General features: G+C 57.7%; 2 protein-coding genes across 9 annotated transcripts in view; one reads left to right on the forward strand and one right to left on the reverse strand.

Moving 5' to 3' along the window:
• ANKRD13B (ankyrin repeat domain 13B) overlaps window positions 1-8,775 on the forward strand; it is a 24,903-nt gene extending 16,128 nt beyond the window's left edge. For 2 of the 3 annotated variants that reach the window (XM_037743319.1, XM_037743318.1), the window contains exons 2-15: window positions 2,100-2,235; window positions 2,344-2,468; window positions 2,553-2,598; window positions 3,216-3,359; window positions 3,451-3,640; window positions 3,720-3,786; window positions 4,715-4,796; window positions 5,600-5,664; window positions 5,897-6,027; window positions 6,104-6,294; window positions 6,422-6,574; window positions 6,681-6,844; window positions 6,917-6,993; window positions 7,389-8,775. In XM_037743319.1, the coding sequence (XP_037599247.1) occupies window positions 2,100-2,235; window positions 2,344-2,468; window positions 2,553-2,598; window positions 3,216-3,359; window positions 3,451-3,640; window positions 3,720-3,786; window positions 4,715-4,796; window positions 5,600-5,664; window positions 5,897-6,027; window positions 6,104-6,294; window positions 6,422-6,574; window positions 6,681-6,844; window positions 6,917-6,993; window positions 7,389-7,617 (1,800 nt within the window). In that variant the 3' untranslated portion in view covers window positions 7,618-8,775. The remainder of the gene's footprint in view (window positions 1-2,099; window positions 2,236-2,343; window positions 2,469-2,552; window positions 2,599-3,215; window positions 3,360-3,450; window positions 3,641-3,719; window positions 3,787-4,714; window positions 4,797-5,599; window positions 5,665-5,896; window positions 6,028-6,103; window positions 6,295-6,421; window positions 6,575-6,680; window positions 6,845-6,916; window positions 6,994-7,388) is intronic. The other variant, XM_017542169.2, reaches the window with a different exon arrangement.
• Window positions 1-16,752, reverse strand: part of CORO6 (coronin 6) — a 33,719-nt gene extending 16,967 nt beyond the window's left edge. The window contains exons 1-12 of one of the 6 annotated variants that reach the window (XM_017542180.2): window positions 16,544-16,749; window positions 15,110-15,368; window positions 13,573-13,695; window positions 13,013-13,142; window positions 12,743-12,924; window positions 11,475-11,594; window positions 10,911-11,015; window positions 10,678-10,823; window positions 10,256-10,313; window positions 9,922-10,152; window positions 9,697-9,836; window positions 4,248-4,257 (exon numbers count right to left, since the gene is read on the reverse strand). In XM_017542180.2, the coding sequence (XP_017397669.1) occupies window positions 9,711-9,836; window positions 9,922-10,152; window positions 10,256-10,313; window positions 10,678-10,823; window positions 10,911-11,015; window positions 11,475-11,594; window positions 12,743-12,924; window positions 13,013-13,142; window positions 13,573-13,695; window positions 15,110-15,307 (1,419 nt within the window). In that variant the 5' untranslated portion in view covers window positions 15,308-15,368; window positions 16,544-16,749 and the 3' untranslated portion in view covers window positions 4,248-4,257; window positions 9,697-9,710. Of the gene's footprint in view, window positions 1-4,247; window positions 4,258-8,775; window positions 9,837-9,921; window positions 10,153-10,255; window positions 10,314-10,677; window positions 10,824-10,910; window positions 11,016-11,213; window positions 11,313-11,474; window positions 11,595-12,742; window positions 12,925-13,012; window positions 13,143-13,572; window positions 13,696-15,109; window positions 15,369-16,543 lie in introns of those variants that run through there. The other 5 variants (XM_017542179.2, XM_017542181.2, XM_017542184.2 and 2 more) reach the window with 5 other exon arrangements.
• Between the last annotated feature and the right edge of the window lie 1,860 nt (window positions 16,753-18,612).

Raw genomic sequence — 18,612 nt, forward strand, 5'->3', positions numbered from 1 at the left:
TTTTTTTTTTTTTTTAATTTTTCTTTTCTCTTTTACCAAAAGCTCCTGAGGACATACCAAGTAACCCCAGCTAATTCTTTTGTATTTTTTGTAGAGATGGGGTTTTGCCATGTTGCGCAGGCTAATCTCAAACTCCTGGGCTCAAGCAATCCACCAATCGTTATTTCCCAAAGTGCTGGGATTACAGGGGTGAGCTACTGTGTCCGGCCTTCATATATTTTGAAGCAATAATTTTCTCATTGTTTATGGTGGGAGAGTATTTATTATGGTTGCAGTAGAAGGCTTTTTACTGGCATTTTAATCAAGTTTTGAGGAGGAGAGGAGGGTGTTACATGCATGGGGTCAGTTCGCTGTTCTTAACTAGAAGTCCTAGACTCCTGAAGTATATTTAAATACTTACATTTAAGGCTGGGCGTGTAGCTCACACCTGTAATCTCAACGCTTTGGGAGGCCAAGGCAGGTGGATCACTTGAGGTCAGGAGTTTGAGACTAGCCTGGACAATATATCAAAACCCTATCTCTATTAAAAATACAAAAAATTAGCTGGGCATGGTGGCACCCACCTGTGATCCCAGTCACTTGGGAGGCTGAGGCATGAGAATTGTTTGAACCCAGGAGGCGGAAGTTGCAGTGAGCCGAGATTGTACCACTGCACTCCAGCCTGGGTGACTCAGTGAGACTCTGTCTCAAAAACAAACAAACAAAGCATGTTATGTTTAGTAAACATGCTTTCTAAGGCAGGTGCAGGGGCCTGTAATCCCAACTACTTGGGAGGCTGAAACAGGAGGACTGCTGGAGCCTAGGAGTTTGAGACCAGCCCGGGCAACATGATGAGACCCTGTCTCAAGAAAAGGGTCAAGGCCAGGAGCGGTGGCTCACGCCTGTAATCCCAACACTTTGGGAAGCCGTGGCGGGTGGATCACAAGGTCAAGAGATCGCGACCATCCAAGCCAACATGGTGAAACCCCGTCTCTACAAAAAATACAAAAAATTAGCTGGGCGTGGTGGCGCACACCTGTAGTTCCAGCTACTCGGGAGGCTGAGGCAGGAGAATTGCTTGAACCTGGGAGGCAGAGGTTGCAGTGAGCCAAAATCGCGCCACTGCACGCCAGCCTAGCACCTGGTGACAGAGTGAGACTCTGTCTCAAAAAAAAAAAGAAAAAAGAAAAAGAAAAGGGTCAAAAGAAAAAAAAGCTTTTGGCTGGGTGCTGTGGCTCACACACCCAGCACTTTGGGAGGCCGAGCTGGGTGGATCACCTGAGGTCAGGAGTTTGAGAACAGCCTGGCCAACATGGTAAAACCCTGTCTCTACTAAAAATACAAATTAGCTGGGCGTGGTGGCAGGTGCCTGTAGTTTCAGCTTCTCGGAAGGCCGAGGCAGGACAATTGCTTGAACCTGGGAGGCAGAGGTTGCAGTGAGCCAAGATCACGCCATTGCACTTCAGCCTGGCCAACAGAGCGAGAATCTGTCTCAAAACAAGACAAAAAGCTTTTATCACTTTTATCACACAACAGATATCTCAAGCAAGGTAATCATGCTATTCACAAAATAGTAAGATTTGTACAAATTTTAATCCATAGTGTCCCACAAGCACAGGACATGGTTGTGAAATTGTATTAATACGTTGAATGTGTTCTTTCATTCCTGTTTGTGTATTATTGTAACTGTTTGTTAAACCTCACTCAGTGATAATGTCAGTGATGTAAGTTGGTAGCCCTTCCTGAAGGTGGTCTGGGACCCCTAGGATAGGTGACCTCCCTGGCCAACAGCCCCTCTGCTGCCACCCTTCAGTCCCAGGCTTACTCTTGGCAGGCAGACCACTGGGCCTTGGAGGAGAGGACCCAGCCAGGGGCCCTTGGTGGACAGGAAGGGAGGAAGGCCCTCCCTCTCCCAGAGTTACTTTCTCTCCTGTCTTCTGAGCCACTTTCCATCCACCTGACCCCAGCTCATCGTGTCTGTCTTTCCGTTGCCTTGTGAGGTGGTGAGGCAGAGCAGCCCCAGCAGGGGGTGGAGGTTGCTTCCTGCTCAGGGGCTGGTGGGCTTGGGAGGGCCGCCTCCGACGTGACTGGGGCTATACCTTCCACTCCTCCTCCTCTAGGTGGACATTGAGCAGCTGGATCCCCGCGGCCGGACTCCGCTGCACCTGGCCACCACACTGGGGCACCTTGAGTGTGCCCGTGTGCTCCTGGCTCACGGCGCAGATGTGGGCAGGGAGAATCGCAGCGGCTGGACAGGTGGGCAGCCCTGCTCATCCTGGCCCAACAGCCAGGGTCCCCCCCAGCATCAAAGACCCATGGTTGGCTGACAGGTCCTGCCCTGTGACCTTTCCTCCCCTCCCCTAGTGCTCCAGGAGGCTGTGAGTACCCGGGACCTGGAGCTGGTGCAGCTGGTGCTGAGGTACCGGGACTACCAGCGGGTGGTGAAGCGGCTGGCGGGCATCCCCGTGCTCCTGGAGAAGCTGCGCAAGGTGAGGCCCAGCCTCTCAGCCTCCACAGGAGCCCTTGAAGCCATCTCCAGCGCAGACTTAGCCTCTCTCCCCTTCGTCCTCCAGGCCCAGGACTTCTACGTGGAGATGAAATGGGAGTTCACTAGCTGGGGTAAGCGGGCTGCGTGGGGGTGCTTCTGGGCTCTCTCCCATTTTGGGTCCAGCACTTGCTCCCTGCCTGGAGTGTGTTCCTATAGCTCTTCCGGTGGCTCCCTCCATCCCTTAGCTCAGCTCAGGGCCACTGCCTCAGCAAGGCCTTTCCAGATTGCCCCAGACACGGTCTTGATTCCATGATTATTCCCTTCACCCTGTCATGATTTGCTTACTGTATTCATGACCTGCCACTCCTGGCTAGAAGTTAGCTCCCAGAGGGCAGCAGTCCTATCTTTTTCACTGTTGTATTCCCAGTGGCTGGAACAGTGCCTAAGAGTAGGTGTTTCATAAATATTTGTTGAAAGAATAGATGAACGAGTGAGTGAATGAGTTAACAAATAGTGGATACTAGGGACTTAGTGGTGACAGAAACACACCCGTCCCAACCTCAGGTTGCTCTTCTGTGTGAGTATGGTCTACAATGGCCAGGGAGTGGGGTTTGGAGGAGAGGCTGCTCTCTTTTCAGTTCCCTCCCCTGTTCCTGGCCACATGGATCCCAAACCCCATGCCCTGAGCTGGCCCAAGCTGGATGGGCCAGACCAGTCAAAGCCACCTCCAACCTCCACTTCCACCCAGTACCCCTAGTGTCCAAGATCTGCCCTAGTGACACCTACAAAGTGTGGAAGAGCGGACAGAACCTGAGGGTAGACACTACGCTTCTGGGCTTTGACCACATGACCTGGCAGCGAGGGAACCGTAGCTTCGTCTTCAGGGGCCAAGGTCAGGCAGGAAGGAGGTGGGGCAGGGTGGGGACAATGGGAGACAGCCCCACGCCACCCCTGATCCCCCTGTGCTGTTCCGTGGCTGGTAGACACAAGCGCTGTGGTCATGGAGATTGACCACGACCGCCGGGTGGTGTACACAGAGACGCTGGCACTGGCCGGGCAGGACCGGGAGCTGCTGCTGGCTGCCGCCCAGCCCACCGAGGAGCAGGTGCTGAGCCGGCTCACTGCGCCCGTCGTCACCACGCAGCTTGACACCAAGAATATCTCCTTTGAGAGGTGGGTGGGCATGGCCTTGGTCAGCCTGGAGCCAGCCTGGTGGTGCGCCTACCTCACCTGGACCACTCTGCTTCCCCAGGAACAAGACTGGCATCCTGGGTTGGCGCAGTGAGAAGACGGAAATGGTGAATGGGTATGAAGCAAAGGTGAGGCTGCAGCTCACAGCTGCCAGCCCAGGCACACTCTTGCCTACAGCAAGCTGTGCAGGAGATTCTGACCTCCCTTATCCAGCCCTGGAGGTGCAGAAAAAATGCAGCATAGTTGAGCACTTATATTTGGGTTTAAAGCACTGCCCTGATATTTTATATGGATGTATACACAGGGTGTGTGCACAAGCACACATTTAATCCTCACAACAACCCTTTCTGTAGGTGCTGTTCTATTAGTATTCCCATTTTACACGTCTATTGAGTCCTTTCCTTGGCATCCCATTTAATCTTTACAGCAACCCCAGGAAGTAGGCATGATCAGTCCATTTTATAATGAGGAAATAGAGACTTGGAGTGGTTCTGTGACCTGTACAAGGTCACACAGCAGTTAAGTGGCAGAGCTGGGGTTCATATCCTGGCTGGTCTGACCCTAGAGCCAAGGCTTTATCCCTAAAAACACTCTGCCTGTCACTCTGAGACCCCTATGTTGCCCAGCACATGAAAGCAGGAACTGACAGATGTCATAGGTTCTGCGTGTGGCATTTCCTCTAAAAGCCTCCCCTACTTCTGTATGCTGGGAAGGCCTCTGTGCTACCCCCACCAACACATGGACCATGCTGTTATAACTCCATTTTAGTGTCTCCTTATAGAGATCGTAAGCCTCAGGAGGGCAGGGATCATGTCTGGCTTGTTCACTGTATCCCTGATGCCTACCTCAATGCCTGGCACGTAAAGGCTCCTCAAAAAAGTGTTTGTTGAGTGAATAAGTGAATGAATGAATGACCTGATGTATTTATTTACCCAAAGGCCTGGAGCAGAGTCTCTCCAGGACACTTTGCTTACAGGAAGTATTCCCAGTGCCCTTGGGGGTAAGACACAGTTGGGACCAGAACTTCCTATACGCCCTTTCTTCATCTGTCCCCAGGTATATGGGGCATCCAACGTGGAGCTCATCACCCGGACACGGACAGAGCATCTTTCAGAACAGCACAAGGGCAAGGTCAAAGGTAATGAGGCAGAGGTGGATGGGAGAGGTGTTGCAGGACTGCAGGAACCAGCTCCCACTTCAGCCTTTCCATCAGTATTCCCACTGGCATCCTAGCAAGAGCCCAGTTGCTTTATTCAGGCAAATAGATTTCATTTCAGGTGCCAAGCCCTAATGATTGGTAGTGGCTACCTAGAGTACTAAGAAGATTCTAAGGACTCATCTGGGTTCAGTGGAGACGCATGCTACAAGTGATCACTAATGTCAGTATTGGATTTGGGAGGGGAGAGAAATGTCATGTATGCCATTTATTGGCCATTCTAGTACTAGTGGGACATATTCTATAGAAAGTTGGGGGATCTTGCCGCAGATTCTATATGCCCACTGATGCCACACCTGATTCTCTGGGTACCAGATACTGTATCTGAGATGAAAAGGCATAATTTCTACCTCACAGGGGAACAAAATGAAGCCATGAATATGAGAGTGCTTGAAGCATAACACACACGTGCACTCGCACACCCCAAAATGCTCACGGAGGGCAGGCGCTTAGTGTCCAGGGTCACCAAGCTGGAGAGTGGCACTTTTGAAAGTTGCTCCTGAGCCCTAGGCCTACTTTACTGTTTATGTGCACAGAGGTCCTGGCCCCTGGCCCTTGGAGCCCTCAGTCCCCTTCAGGTGAAGGTGCCTGGGTATGTGGTTGGGTGAGGAGGCCCCACTCCAGGAACCGGCCTCCTCCCTAGGTCTTGGATGCTGTCACCTCTGATGAGGTGCCCAGGTGTGTGTGGAGCTGCGATGTCCTCTGAGATGCTACATTTCTTGTAGGCTGTAAGACGCCTTTGCAGTCCTTCCTGGGAATTGCTGAGCAGCACGGGGGCCCCCAAAATGGGGTGAGTGTGTGCAGGGGTGCCCCTAAGTGGAGGGGTGTGGACGTGACTCAGGAGGAGGCTTGGGAGGTGTCCTGCTTAGCATGGCCCATGCGGACCTCCTTTCCACAATGCCCAAGGCCATGTCAGTGCCACACTGGCAGAGGGGACAGCTCGGGGGCCCTGTGGCACCAAATGAGCTGGCATGGCATCAGGAACTGAGGGGAGCTCCTGGGCCCCTCCCCATGTGGTACAGACCCTGATCACTCAGACTCTGAGCCAAGCCAACCCCACTGCCATCACTGCAGAAGAATACTTCAACCCCAACTTTGAGCTGGGCAACCGTGATATGGGCCGCCCCATGGAACTGACCACCAAGACACAGAAGTGAGGCCCCTGTCGGTGCTGGGAGGGTTGGGGGCTGGGGCTCCAGCAGATGCTTGGAGGCCATGGCTTCCTGCAGTGTCCCTCACCCCTTGGGATCTGGCGGGGGCAGGTTCAAGGCCAAGCTGTGGCTGTGTGAGGAGCATCCCCTGTCCCTGTGTGAGCAGGTGGCCCCCATCATTGACCTCATGGCTGTCAGCAATGCGCTTTTTGCCAAGCTCCGGGACTTCATCACCCTGCGCCTGCCTCCTGGCTTCCCGGTCAAAATTGGTGAGACCTCATGGCCATTTCCCCTGAGCCCGTGGCGTGCCGGCCGGGTTTAGATGAGGTCGGGGTGGAGCTGAGGCTGAGGTGTGAGGGGCTGGGTGGTGGCGCCTGATGGTTTCCTCATCCTCAGAAATCCCGATCTTCCACATCCTTAACGCCCGCATCACCTTTGGGAACCTCAACGGCTGCGACGAGCCGGTGCCATCAGTGCGAGGCAGCCCCAGCAGCGAGACGCCTTCCCCAGGCAGCGACTCCTCCAGCGTCAGCAGCTCCAGCTCCACGAGTGAGGCCCCCTTCCCGCGAGAACGCCTGCACCGCAGCTCTCCTGGCCGTGGGCTGGGGGAGGGAACGCCCCCTCAGCCGTGCGTGACCCAGCCCTGCGCCCCCAGCCTCCTGCCGCGGCTGCGAGATCTCCCCGGCGTTGTTCGAGGCCCCGCGTGGCTACAGCGTGATGGGCGGCCAGCGGGAGGCGGCGACCCGCGACGATGACGACGACCTGCTGCAGTTCGCCATCCAGCAGAGCCTGCTTGAGGCGGGCAGTGAGTACGACCAGGTGCGTCTCCGCGGGTGCGCGGGGCCACGGGACTGCGGCACCGCCCCGGCTAACGCCCACGCCTCCCCTCAGGTCACCATCTGGGAGGCGCTAACCAACAGCAAGCCAGGCACCCACCCCATGTCCTTCGAGAGTCGCCGACAGGACAGGTCAGTGCCCGCTGAGCCGGAGAGAATCCTCCGGAGAGGATCTTGTCTCCCCTAACCCAGGACACAGCCCGGAGAACCCGCGAGGCCCTCGGGAGGGACCTTCCTGGTATCAGGATGGTTTCCGCCACCACCCTTTCCTGGCTCCAAGGCGGCAGGCAGGGGGCAGGGATCGAGGTCTCACTGCGGCGTTCAGACTCTCCCCAGGCACTGACGGAGAGAACTTGGTAGGGGCTGGGCTCTGCTACGACCAGGTGGGGGCCAGGGCGACGCGGGACTAACCGCCTCCACTAGAGGGTGCTGGCCTTGCGCCGCCCTGGAGCCTCCACGCCAGGTCCCGGCTCCTGCCGGTGGGTGGGTGCGTCCGGGAGCCCGCGACATTCCTTCCCCGCCCCCAGGAGCGCCCCGCCCACGCCACAGCGCCAGCCTGCGCCCCCGGCATCAGTGCCCAGCCCTCGGCCCAGCCCGGGACCGGGTTCCGGCCGCCGCGTGTTCCGGAGCTACGACGAGCAGCTGCGGCTGGCGATGGAACTGTCGGCGCAGGAGCAGGAGGAGCGGCGGCGGCGCGCGCGTCAGGAGGAGGAGGAGCTGGAGCGCATCCTGAGGCTCTCACTGACCGAGCAGTAGCGCCCCCTGCTGGGCCCCTTGCCTGCGCCACGCGCGCCACGCCCATAGACTGGAGCCTGCGCGCCTGCCGAGCGGCGGCTGGAGACTGGAGCCACCACCTCGGGGATGCAGCAGTGGACCAGGCACGGTTCGGGGAGGGATTTGGCATGGGAGCGGAGTACCTTTCCAGGCCAGGGCCCTGGAGGCAGCTGGCACGGCCTGGTCCCCTGCTTTGCTGTATCCTGATCCCCAGCCCGGTCCCCTGGGCTCAGATCTGTCCAAGGGCGGAGCCAGGCGATCCCGAGGGGGAGATTAATCCTTAGAGGGGCGCTGTCCCCATCCCTTGCTCCTTCTGGCCGGTTCGCATTTCTGTTCACTAACCCCACTCCAGGACACTGCCCCTGAAGCCTTTGCATCTCTGCTCTTCACCCCTGGGGGGCAGCTGAGCTCCCCGCGTGCTGTGTCGCTGCTTTGTCCCAGACACAAACCAGCACGTCAAGGGCCCAGCCCCTCCCCCACCCCGGCATTTCAGCGTCAAGTGCACTTAGCGGGGTGCCCGGCTCCCCCAGCCCCCACACCCGTCCTGGGTCTCAGGGTGGTCCTAACTTCTTCTTGGGCAGCCAGAAGTTGGAGTCCCATCCCCCCCAAGGCACATTTTTTTTTTCTTTTTTGTGATCAGGGAGTGTGTCCAACGTAGCCCCCTGGCCTGGGCAAGCCCTGACTCCCTCATGGTGCCTCGGAGAGTGGGGAGCATATTGGGCTGGGGTAAGCACTAGACCGACTAGACTGGACACAAAGGGCTCGCCCAGGGCCCTGGCGCCACCCCCACCCCTTCCCACCAGCTGCTGCTAGCCTCTGTGGTTGTACATCCCACTTGTCCCCACACGGGGACTGACTCTAAAACCTTTCATCCAATGGTGCTAACCCCCGGCTCTTCCCTGCCCCACCTCACCTACCCAGAGAAGCACAGACCCCGCCAGGGGCAGGGGCCCACCGCACACCCTTGTCCCGGGCCTGTCTGGGACTGGCCTTCCCGGCTCAGCCAGTGAGGCTCAGAAGGGACACAAAAAGGGATGGAAGAAGAAAAGAACAAAGAGAAACTGTTCCTCCCACTCCCTTCCCTGATGCCAGGGGCACCAGACTGATTCTGAGGCACAATAAAAGAGGCTTCAAACTGGAGGCTTTTCCTGCCTGACTTTACTGGGGGACACCTACGGTGCAGGTTGGGGCCCTTCTGAACCTTAGAGTGGGGAGGGCTCTAGGGTAAGAGGCTGCCTGGTGGCTCCTGAGCCCAGGAGTGCATCGTCAGGTCTCCCAGGAGCCTGGGGGTGGCATTTGCAGAGGCTGGGGGGGTCTCATTCCCCTCACCCCCACCCATGCAGGAGGCAGAGACTGAAGCTTAGTAAAGTGTTTCATTCAGTATGTCTTGTTTTTCTCAGAGTCAAGGCAACGGCAGAGGGTTGGGGCAGTGTGTGTGTGTGTGTGTGTGTGTGTGTGAGATGAACCTAGTTCATCATGCCAGTTCTCTCGAGATTTCTCCGCGAGGGCTGCCTCGAGGAAGCCGCCCTCGCCCCTTGTCGGTGGAATGAAGGAGAGCTCTCTACCGTAGACCTCTGTGGGTGTAGCCACTGGGTCCGGCTCTGCAGCAAACGGGTTGTGTGTCTGCAGAACTGGGGTGACGCCCATTTGGTTTACCACTCAGGGTGATGGAATTCAGTGAGCTGATTAGGAGACACGCTGTCATTTTCCCCAGCCGGGGGGGACCCATTGAATCGCCACCCATTTGAGGTCAAGCTCAGGTTCCCCAATATCCCCAAGCAGCACCCTAATACTACTTTCCCTGCCCTGGGTGGAGGACAAAGGGGGGCACCACCTCGTCGTGCAGCACCATTGCTGAGCACCCCCCGGTGACCCCAGGCCTCCCTAGGCCAGCTCCAGCCGAGTCCCAGACGAGGCGGGTCTCCCCTACGCTCCCAGAGTCCTGGTCTCCCTTGAGGGGCGGAGTTCCCTTCCCAGTCCCGCCCCTGGCCCCAGCCCAAAAAGGTGGGGTCTGGAGTCCGGGACCACAAGCTGGGGCGGGGCCGAGCTTGTGCGCCCCGCCCTGGCGCGCGGAGCTAATCAGTGCCGTCCACCAGCTCGCACAGCATGTTCTCCAGAGCCGTGATGCGCTGCTCCTGGGCCTGCACTCGCTCGCGGAGGGCCTTGATCTCCTCCAGCAGCGTCTCCAGGGTGTGCTGCTGGGGCGGAGGATATAGAGGCCGTGTAGGATAGGGGCGGTAGCGGGGAGATGTAGATTGGGCCAGAGTGCAGCGGGGCGGATCTTACCGACAAGGGGGCGTCGCTGGCCGACTGGCTGCGGCGCGGACCGGAGGGCGGGCGGGCGTCCAAGATATTGCGTTTCGTGACCCGGAGCTCGCGATGCTTAGGGGGCACGTAGCCGTCCCTCAGCGAAATGAGCACAGGTTCGGCGTCCTGGCCGGCTAGCCATTCGTCCGCTTCTAGGGCTGGCTCCGGGCCCGGTGTATCCGGGTACAGATCGTCCTGGAACAGGTCTGACTGCGGGGGTGGGTTGACAGGCGGACCTGCATGAGAGAGGTGCGGGGCCTGCTCCGCTCCCTTCCGCCTCGTAGCCCTGCCCAACCCTTCTCCAGCCCCTCACCTTGCGGGGCACAGTCATGATGATAGGCTCACACTTTCTTTCGTGCAGCTTGTAGAACCTATAAGGGAGCAGGGTTCAGCACCCCTGTAGACTTCCACGTCCTTAACTTCTCCTGTCTGAGACCAAGGGGTTTGGAGGCCAACATTTGCAGAGCACCTACCATGCATATTGCACATTACACACATTTGGTTCTGTAGTAAAACACCGCTGATGGTGTGTTCACCATCATCTTATGGATGAGGAAACTGAAGTTGAGAATGTCAGGCTAGTGAGCGGTGGGTCTGGCACTGAAACAGAACTGTCCTATCCCTCTTCCCCCCTTTTCCAAAGCATTGCATTATTGGGGAAGCCCCATGGCTAGGACCCGACATGAGTGGGGGACAGAGGCAGGCAGGTGTTCGGAAGGGGCCAAGGCTGCTGACCGGGCGATCTCACACTTGCTGACATCCAGTCCCCTCTTGGGCATGAAACCCATGCCCCGCTGCGGCTCTTTGCTGCTGAACGTGTTCAGGTAATGGACAAAAGGCGGCTCGTCGGTAATCTCAAAGTACCGAATGCTGCTGTCGCCCTGCAAAACCAGTCGGTTCAGAGGCGAGCCGGACCAAGCCCTCCACATCGCCATCCAGCCCCGTCCTCCCTGCCCTGCCGTGAGCACCTTGCCACACAGGTAGACGATGCTGGAGTCGGGATCGTAAAAGGGCAGTAGGACCCCGTTGCTCGTGTCCATTTCCTGCAGTGCCACTGGCTCCTCGAAGTTGTTCTGCCCGAGCACAGGAGGCGTGACCAGCCCTGCCCCCATCTCCCGTGCTACTTCGGGACCCCCAGAAGCTCCTTTACGCTTCCTGCCCAACTCAAATCGTATGCCCCAAACCTCTAGTGACCAGAGTTGCAGGCCCCTCCCCTGGGCACATCGCTCCTCCTCCCCTGCGCAATCACTCCTCCTCCCCTGCACATATACCCGCTGCGCGCCGCATGCAGTCACAGCAAACCACCCCCAGGGACTCGGCATCACCAGGTGGGGGCACCAGCGCAGGATCCTTCACGCGACGCAGCAAAACTGGGCAGAGGGGTGGGTGTGAGGATGGCAGGCGCTGCAGAGGTGGCAGCAGCCTTCAGTCCTGTCCAGGTGGGCATGCCCTGCAGGTGGGGGGGGGGTGCTGGCCCCTGTCCCGTGATGCCAATCCCCGGGGCACACACCCCAAGCCTCCAGCTGCGTTACCGGGTCCCACAGGCCCAGCTCTCTCTGGCTCATGCGGGTGAAGCCCGTGGTGAAGATATGGCCCTGGCGTGTGAAGACGGCCCGCATGGGCCTCATCCCCTCGTGGGCTGCAAACCTCTCCTGGGGGGAGGGGGAGACAGGGAGGGGCATCACCCAGCTGCCTGCCCTGAGGAGCATGGAGGGATGAGCAACCAGCTTGCTGACTTGGTTGTGTAGGGTGGGGGAGCGGAGGCGGGGAAGAGACAAAAGGGGCCTAAGCACTCAGCTTCCTGCAGGGCCACGGCTGGCCCTTGACCTGGAGGGCATCCGGGCCTGGAGAGAGCAGGAGGCACGCGGCTCTCAGCGGATCCCGAACACTTAAGCGCGCTCAAAGGCCGATCCCTAGAGCAGGGGATGTCGGAGTCGCAGCGAGGCTTTTCCCGAACGGGAGCTCCCCGCTCCGCTCGGGTCTCTTGGGCGCCAGCCGCAGCCCGGGAGGGTGCCTCCCGGCAGACCCAGCGAAGAAGCGAGCGGGCGCAGCCTGGCCTACCGGGTCCCAGAGCGCGAGTTGCCGCTCACTCATCCTGCTGAAGCCGGTGCTGAGCAGCTTCCCGTCTGCGGTGAAGACAGCCCGCAGCGGGCGGGCGCCCTCGTGAGGCCGGGCTCGCTCCTGCTCGCGGGGTTGGTGGGTTAGAGCGCTGCACGCCCGCCCTGACCGCGCTCGACGCGTGTGCTCCACGTAGACATGCACGCGCCCCACGCACCCGCACCCCATGTTAGATTGAGGCCGGCGAGGCCAGGGCCGTCACCCTCCCAGGGCACCCGGCTGGAATAAGCAATGCGCAAGGGTTGCTCCCATTCCCCGCCTAGCGAGTCCACAAGGAGAAGGGGCCAGCCCTCGAGCCAGTGTCAGACCCCAGACCCTGAAAGATGCGTCTGGGTGCCGGCTGACAGGAGAGGGGTCCTGGAGCTCAGGTTTCATGCAGGTTCTGGTGGGAGGATGGAGTTTCCAGCTTCTCCCCTCCTCAATCCCAAAGCGAGGAACCCTTCTCTGAGCTTCTGAGATGCAAGGGAGGGGAGGGAACAGGAGCCCGGCAGAGAATTGCAGGCTGGGGGCTTACTTAGGGCAGAGACCTGTGGTTGCAGAGACGGGGGAAGGGGGCTAGTCTCTGGAGCAGGGATGTGACAGGTGAAAGCCAGGACCAGGGGCTCTGATGATGGTGGGTACAGGGTGCTGACAGCTGGCCACTGGTCAGGGGTGCTGGGGAGTGGCCAGGCCAGGCACTCACCGCCACCACTTGGCCTTTTCGGGGGTCAATGATGCGCAAGGTCTTGTCCTTGCAGGTGGTGGCTAGCAGGCTACCGTTGCTGTTCCAGCACACACTGTGAATGACGTCTGGGTGCATATCATCCAGGCTCAGCAGCACCTCCCCAGTGCCCACATTCCAGATGATGATCACATTGTCACCACCTGCCCAGAGTAGCCAGGCATGGTTACCTGGATCTGGCCTTTGCCACCGCCCACCCATCTTCGGGGGAACCCTCCCTGGCTCCCAGACCTGCACTGAGCAGGACATTCCTGGCAGTAGGGTGCCAGGAGAGGATGCCCACACGCTTGGAGTGGCCCTCAAGTGTGATGATAGGTTCCGTAATGTTGCGCATGGGGGTATAGTCTGGAATCTGCCACACCTGGGTAGGAAGAAAAGGCATACGGTGGGTGGAATGAGGAGCCAGCCCTTCCCTACCTTCCTTTAATCCTACTGGCTCTCTTGAGCGGTAAGGGTCAAATACAGGGCAAGATGTGGTGGTGCATGCCTAGGGCAGAAGCAGCTGGGAGCCAGGAGGGGGCACTGCCAGCTCTCCAGAGACCTCCCATTCATTCCATCAGGGAGACTTCAGAGCATGGCTCTGCGCTCTTCAAGTTGGCTGTGGCTATAATTAGTCCTAAGCAGTGCATCCTGGGAGGGATTGGGCATATAGCTAAAAATAGTCTGGGAGCTGGGCAGGGCAGGGACCTGGGACCCAGCACCTCCCTTATTACCATCCTTAGCACCTTCCCCAGCACAGGTGAGGCAGCCTTCCCTGCTCAACTGCCCAGCAGTAGCCGCCTGGCTCCTACCATGACGGTGGTGTCGTCTGAGGCACTGGCGATGACGTTGTCATTGTGTGGACACCAGTCAATATCCAGCACAGGAGCAGTGTGCCCAGTGACCAGTGGGAAGTTCTTATCCACTCGCCCTGTCTGAGGGTTTGGAGAGGAAGATGTGGGGCTACTCTCCTGTGAGCTTTTTGGCGGGTGGGTAGCAGATCTGTTTACATCTCAATTCCCTATTATCTATTTTCTCTTTGCAAACCCCTCTCCACCCTTCTAACCCCATCTAGTCCACTTCCTGTACTTTACTGAAGGCAGACAGAGTTGAAATCATTTAATATTAGCGACTCTGACACAGAGAGGTAAGATGACTTCACCAGGGACACATTACAAGATACTGGTAGAGCTGAGATTTGAACTTTTCAGCCCAGGGCTTTTCCAAAGACACCTACTTGGAGGAGGCTGTTCTTGAGCCTGTTCTCCTATTGAAATGTCTGTGGGAATCCCCTGGTGGAAGAGGTCTAGGTGAGTATAGTGTAGTGCTGGACAGCCCTTTCCTGGCCTCCCTTGGCAGATCTCTTCCAAGCATCAAGCAGTCCTGGTGCCTACTATCCCTAAATGGGAGCTGAGGCCCACCTATTTTTCGGTCTTCATAGGCAGCTTATGGGGGCTCTGAGGCCTCTGCAGGGACAGGCACTGGTCCAGACCAGGCAGCGGGGAAAGGGTGGCTATGTGGTACTGAAAGAGCAGACATATTGGGGGAGGAGGCAGCTCCAGCTGAAATTTGAGCCCTGGGGCCTGTGTCCCTGGATGGTGTCTGCATTGTCTGGGGTGAGTCACTGGCTTTGTCAGGCCTCTTCCTGACCCTGCCACCTGTGGAGCCTCCCCTAACAAGGTGTAGGGCCCAGAATCCAGGTCAAGGTCATAACTTGGGGGTGGGGGGAGAGTCATCCTTGGGATGTGGATGGTCAAGGGGCTTAAGGTTATGAAGCTAACCTGGCAGTCACTGCCTGGTCCCCATCCTGAGGGTAGGGAGGGTCTGGCCTTGTGTGTCATTCCTTTCCCTTCCCTTTCTTTTGACTTCACTGCAAGAGTCCTTGGAGGTAACCAGGGACTCTTTGGATAGAGCCTGACCCTGTCCTCAATTTGCTGCTTGGGATGTGGCTTAATCAAATGGTCATCCTGGGCTAGGGAGGAAGATCTCTACACCCAAAACATGATGGGATGTGGGATGAGGAGAGGCAGAGACAGAATCTGGCCAGGCTTGGCTGTGCTGTGACCCAACCATCTCTATCACCCAGCTCCCCTCCTGGTCCCTATTGTGAATGGGATGGTACATGGAGAGGTGGATGGGCTGGGGGTGAGAGTAGGCCACCATGATACTAGGGTGGGATGGGGTGGCCTCCCTTCTGGTCCTTGAGGGCTTGAGGAACAGGGAGGAGCCAATCCGCACAGACGCTACTCCTAACTATCGAATGGAACTAGGTAAGAATACAGGATGCTTGGAGTCCCCAGGGGCCCCAGCCAGTGTCCTCCCACTTGCTTCCTTTCCCTGGTCCCTCACCTTGGCCAGAGGCAGGACGATGAAGGCACCCCCGCCTCCAGCCTCCACAATAATGGCCAGGAATTTAGGATTGACAGCACAGAAGGAGCTGTCCCATGTGACCTTGGACACACGGATGTCCTCATAGGCCTGGTCGGCCTTTGCTGCCTGCCCAAACACATGGCGGAACTTGCTTTGCCGAACCACACGTCTGCTCATAGCTGCGGGCAGAGGTAGGATCTTAGTGCCCAGAAATGCCTTTGGTCCTTAGTCCTGTGAGCTGTGGGAGGGAGGAGGAGTGGAGAGGTGGCCGGTGAGAAGGGTTTTCTGGCCAGGACTCAGGTATAAATCCATATAGAATTGGTCCTAGAAGCAGGGAGCTTTCTTCAAGGTGGCAAAAGTATGGGAAAGTTAATTTGCTGTATAAAATGCTGATTAATGTAAGGGGCTAGGATTTGGGGTCCAGTTTCTCCATAGAGACCCAGGCTGAGGAGATTGTGGAGCCTAAGGCACTGACAACTTCCTGGACGCTGGAATGTTTTTGGGAGCACCCCCACTGCCGGCCTTGATGAGCATCTCTTCATAGTAGCTGTAGCTCTCAGAGGCACCAGTCCAGAAGCGGAGGCCTTGACCATTGGATCTTGGCTTAAAGCCAGATAGAAGGCGAAGACGGCGGCCGCCACAGGATCCCGAACTCGCATCTCTGGCCTAGTTCAGGCAGATGGGGTTTTGCCTTTTTCTAAAATTTGCCAAGGGGAAAGTTCCTCCTGTCAGCCAACCTGAGTCCTTTCTGCGACTGTTTTCATCAATTTCTTCCCATGTCCTGGGGAGACGGGTGGCAGCAGAGTGGGGTGGATCTCTCATCTCCCACTCCTCCCTACACAGTCTTCTCTAGGAGGCCTTGATCTTGGTCTTCCGGCTTTTGCCTACCATACGTTTTGCCGGGTTTCTCCTCCGGGGCCCCTGCCCTGGCTGGGCCTTCTTCCTAGTGAACTCTTCTAGGGGTGAGGTCCTCAACCCCACCCTCCACCCCTGCCCCCCAATTCCCACCCCCACGGCCAATTCGCAGGGGTGGGAAGGGTGAGGTACCTTTTCTCCAGCTAGGGCCTCCTTAGAGGACACACTGAGCACTCCCAAAGCCCCAGCCAGTGGCTCCTGCCCCACCCCAGCCCCAGCATCCGTTTGCCCTTCAAGGCGCTTCTGCGGCCCCAAGCTTGAGGCCCGGCCTCCCCGCACCCTTCTCCAGCCTCCTGCCCCGGCACCGCGTTCTTTCGAGACTAGGTATCTGCGCCCTCCGGGAACGCTGGCCGATGTCCGGCCAAATATAGACACCAAGTCCTTCCTGCCCTAAACCGAATTTGGCGGCGCGAGGGGAGAGGGCGCAGACCTCTGCCCCTCAGGGACCGCGTCCGCCCCGCCGGCTGTGGTGGCGGCCGAGTGTGGGGGGCTGGGTACCTGGTCCTGAGCGGGGCGCTCACGCTGCGACTCCTCTGCGAAGGGGGCCCGAGTGCGCTGGGGGCCGAGGAAGGCGTCAGGACGAAGGAGCCGCCTCTCTGGGTGTCCGCAGAGTCTGCGACCCGGGCGTCGGGTTCCGCGCTCCGGCCGCTGCCTGCAGCTTTCCAGGGCCGGGCGCTGCTGCAGCCCCAGCTGCTGCTGCCATCAACCGGAGGGGGCGGGGCCTAGCGTAGGGGCGGGGCCAGGGCCAAAGCTGCCCCGTCCCCTCCAGAGGCGGGAAAGTCGAGCGCTCCCGATCCGCTCCGAGCTTCCGTAGGCCCCGGAACAGCCTCGAAAGTAGGCGCGCTGCTGTGTGCGGGTGCGCACGCTCCTTCACTCCCTCCGTGACTCCTGAGCAGGCTGGGGAGGCTTGGGTTCGCAGATATAGAGCAGGACGCTGGGCGCGGGAGCCGGTGAGGGGGCGCACGCCACTAGAGCGGGCAGCCGTGGGAGGTCAGGTGCCTCCGCCCGCATTCCAGCCGCAATCGCGCTCCCAATTTAGCTGTCCTGACCGGCCGGGACTGCGAGACTGCACGTTCAGGCCTCCCTGGGGGAAAGAGGCCCTAGAAGATGAGGACCCAGGCTGATCCTGATCCAGGGCACTTGCGAAGGCACCCGACACAGGGCTGTGAATGATAGTTATTGTTATGAATGGGAAAAGCGGTCATTTGAGAAACCTAAAATGCTGGCTCTGTGCTAGACACTTCCCCCCATTAGAGAGGATTCCATGGAGCAGGGCAGGAAGCAGCTGAAAGACCAAGGCGGGGACCGAGTGTAAAGTGAATCCACCTGACACTCCCTCCCCTCCCAGATGCAGGGGAGAGAGGCTGGCACAGATCTCTAGTCACATTTCAGGGGTCAGAGCAGCCAGCCCAGAGGTCAGACTCCTAATGTCTTCTGTGCCTTGTTTAAATTGGTGCCCTACTGTGTTCCAGGTAAGCTTTCCCCATATCCCCCAATACCCATAGAACTGAATGTTGACCGAGGTCAAGGAGATTAAAGAGAATCTGATCAAAATACAGCCAGTGAAGGCCAACCAGTCCCGTAGCTCCATTTACCCAGTGTCTGCACATTGCCTGGATTTCTTCCCTTGGATCATAAGGGCATCATGGGGCCAGTTATTACTTCCCACTCTCCAGGGCACACCTGGGAGTGAATGGAACACAGCTTTCTGGAGGGCAGAGACCAGCACTGGGGAGAAAAGGGAGTGAAGGTGGTGAAACCATGAGGGGCCCCACAAGGCTCCTTTGTTTCTCTTGTAGAAGAGTCACTGGCTTGAGGGGAACAGAATCAAAACCTGTTAGGAGTGCTCCAGAAATAACTCCTGGCATAGGGGTGCAGGGACAGGGTATGAGGGTACATGAGTCATCTCTCTTTTACCTAAAGATTCCAGGCACATGATTAGGAGGAAAATACCTGAGTTACTCAGTTGCTCCTTTACAACAATAACCCATGCTTATGTGCTAGGCACTGGCACTGTTCTAAGGGCTTTATACATATCAATTTCATACTCCTCTAGACCGGACGTGATGGCTCCTGACTGTAATCCCAGCACTTTGGGAGGCTGAGGTGGGTGGATCACCTGAGGTCAGGAATTCAAGACCACCCTGGCCAACATGGTGAAACCCCATCTCTACTAAAAATACAAAAATTAGCCAGGTGTGGTAGTGCACGCCTGTAATCCCAGCTACTCAGGAGGCTGAGACACAAGAATTGCTTGAACCTGGGAGGCGAAAGTTGCAGTGAGCTGAGATGGTGCCACCACACTTTAGCCTGGGTGACAGAGTGAGATTCTGTCTCAAAAACAAAACAAAACAAAACAAAAAAACAGCAAAAAAGAAAACACCACAAAACAAAAACAAACAATCCTCTAAGGTGCGTCCTGTTATTATCCCTATTTAACAGTTGAGGAGGCCGGGCGCGGTGGCTCAAGCCTGTAATCCCAGCACTTTGGGAGGCCGAGGCGGGTGGATCACGAGGTCAAGAGATCAAGACCATCCTGGTCAACATGGTGAAACCCCGTCTCTACT

This window comes from Cebus imitator, unplaced genomic scaffold (genome assembly GCF_001604975.1).
Source record: "Cebus imitator isolate Cc_AM_T3 unplaced genomic scaffold, Cebus_imitator-1.0 Scaffold140, whole genome shotgun sequence".
Taxonomy (NCBI): Eukaryota; Metazoa; Chordata; class Mammalia; order Primates; family Cebidae; genus Cebus; species Cebus imitator.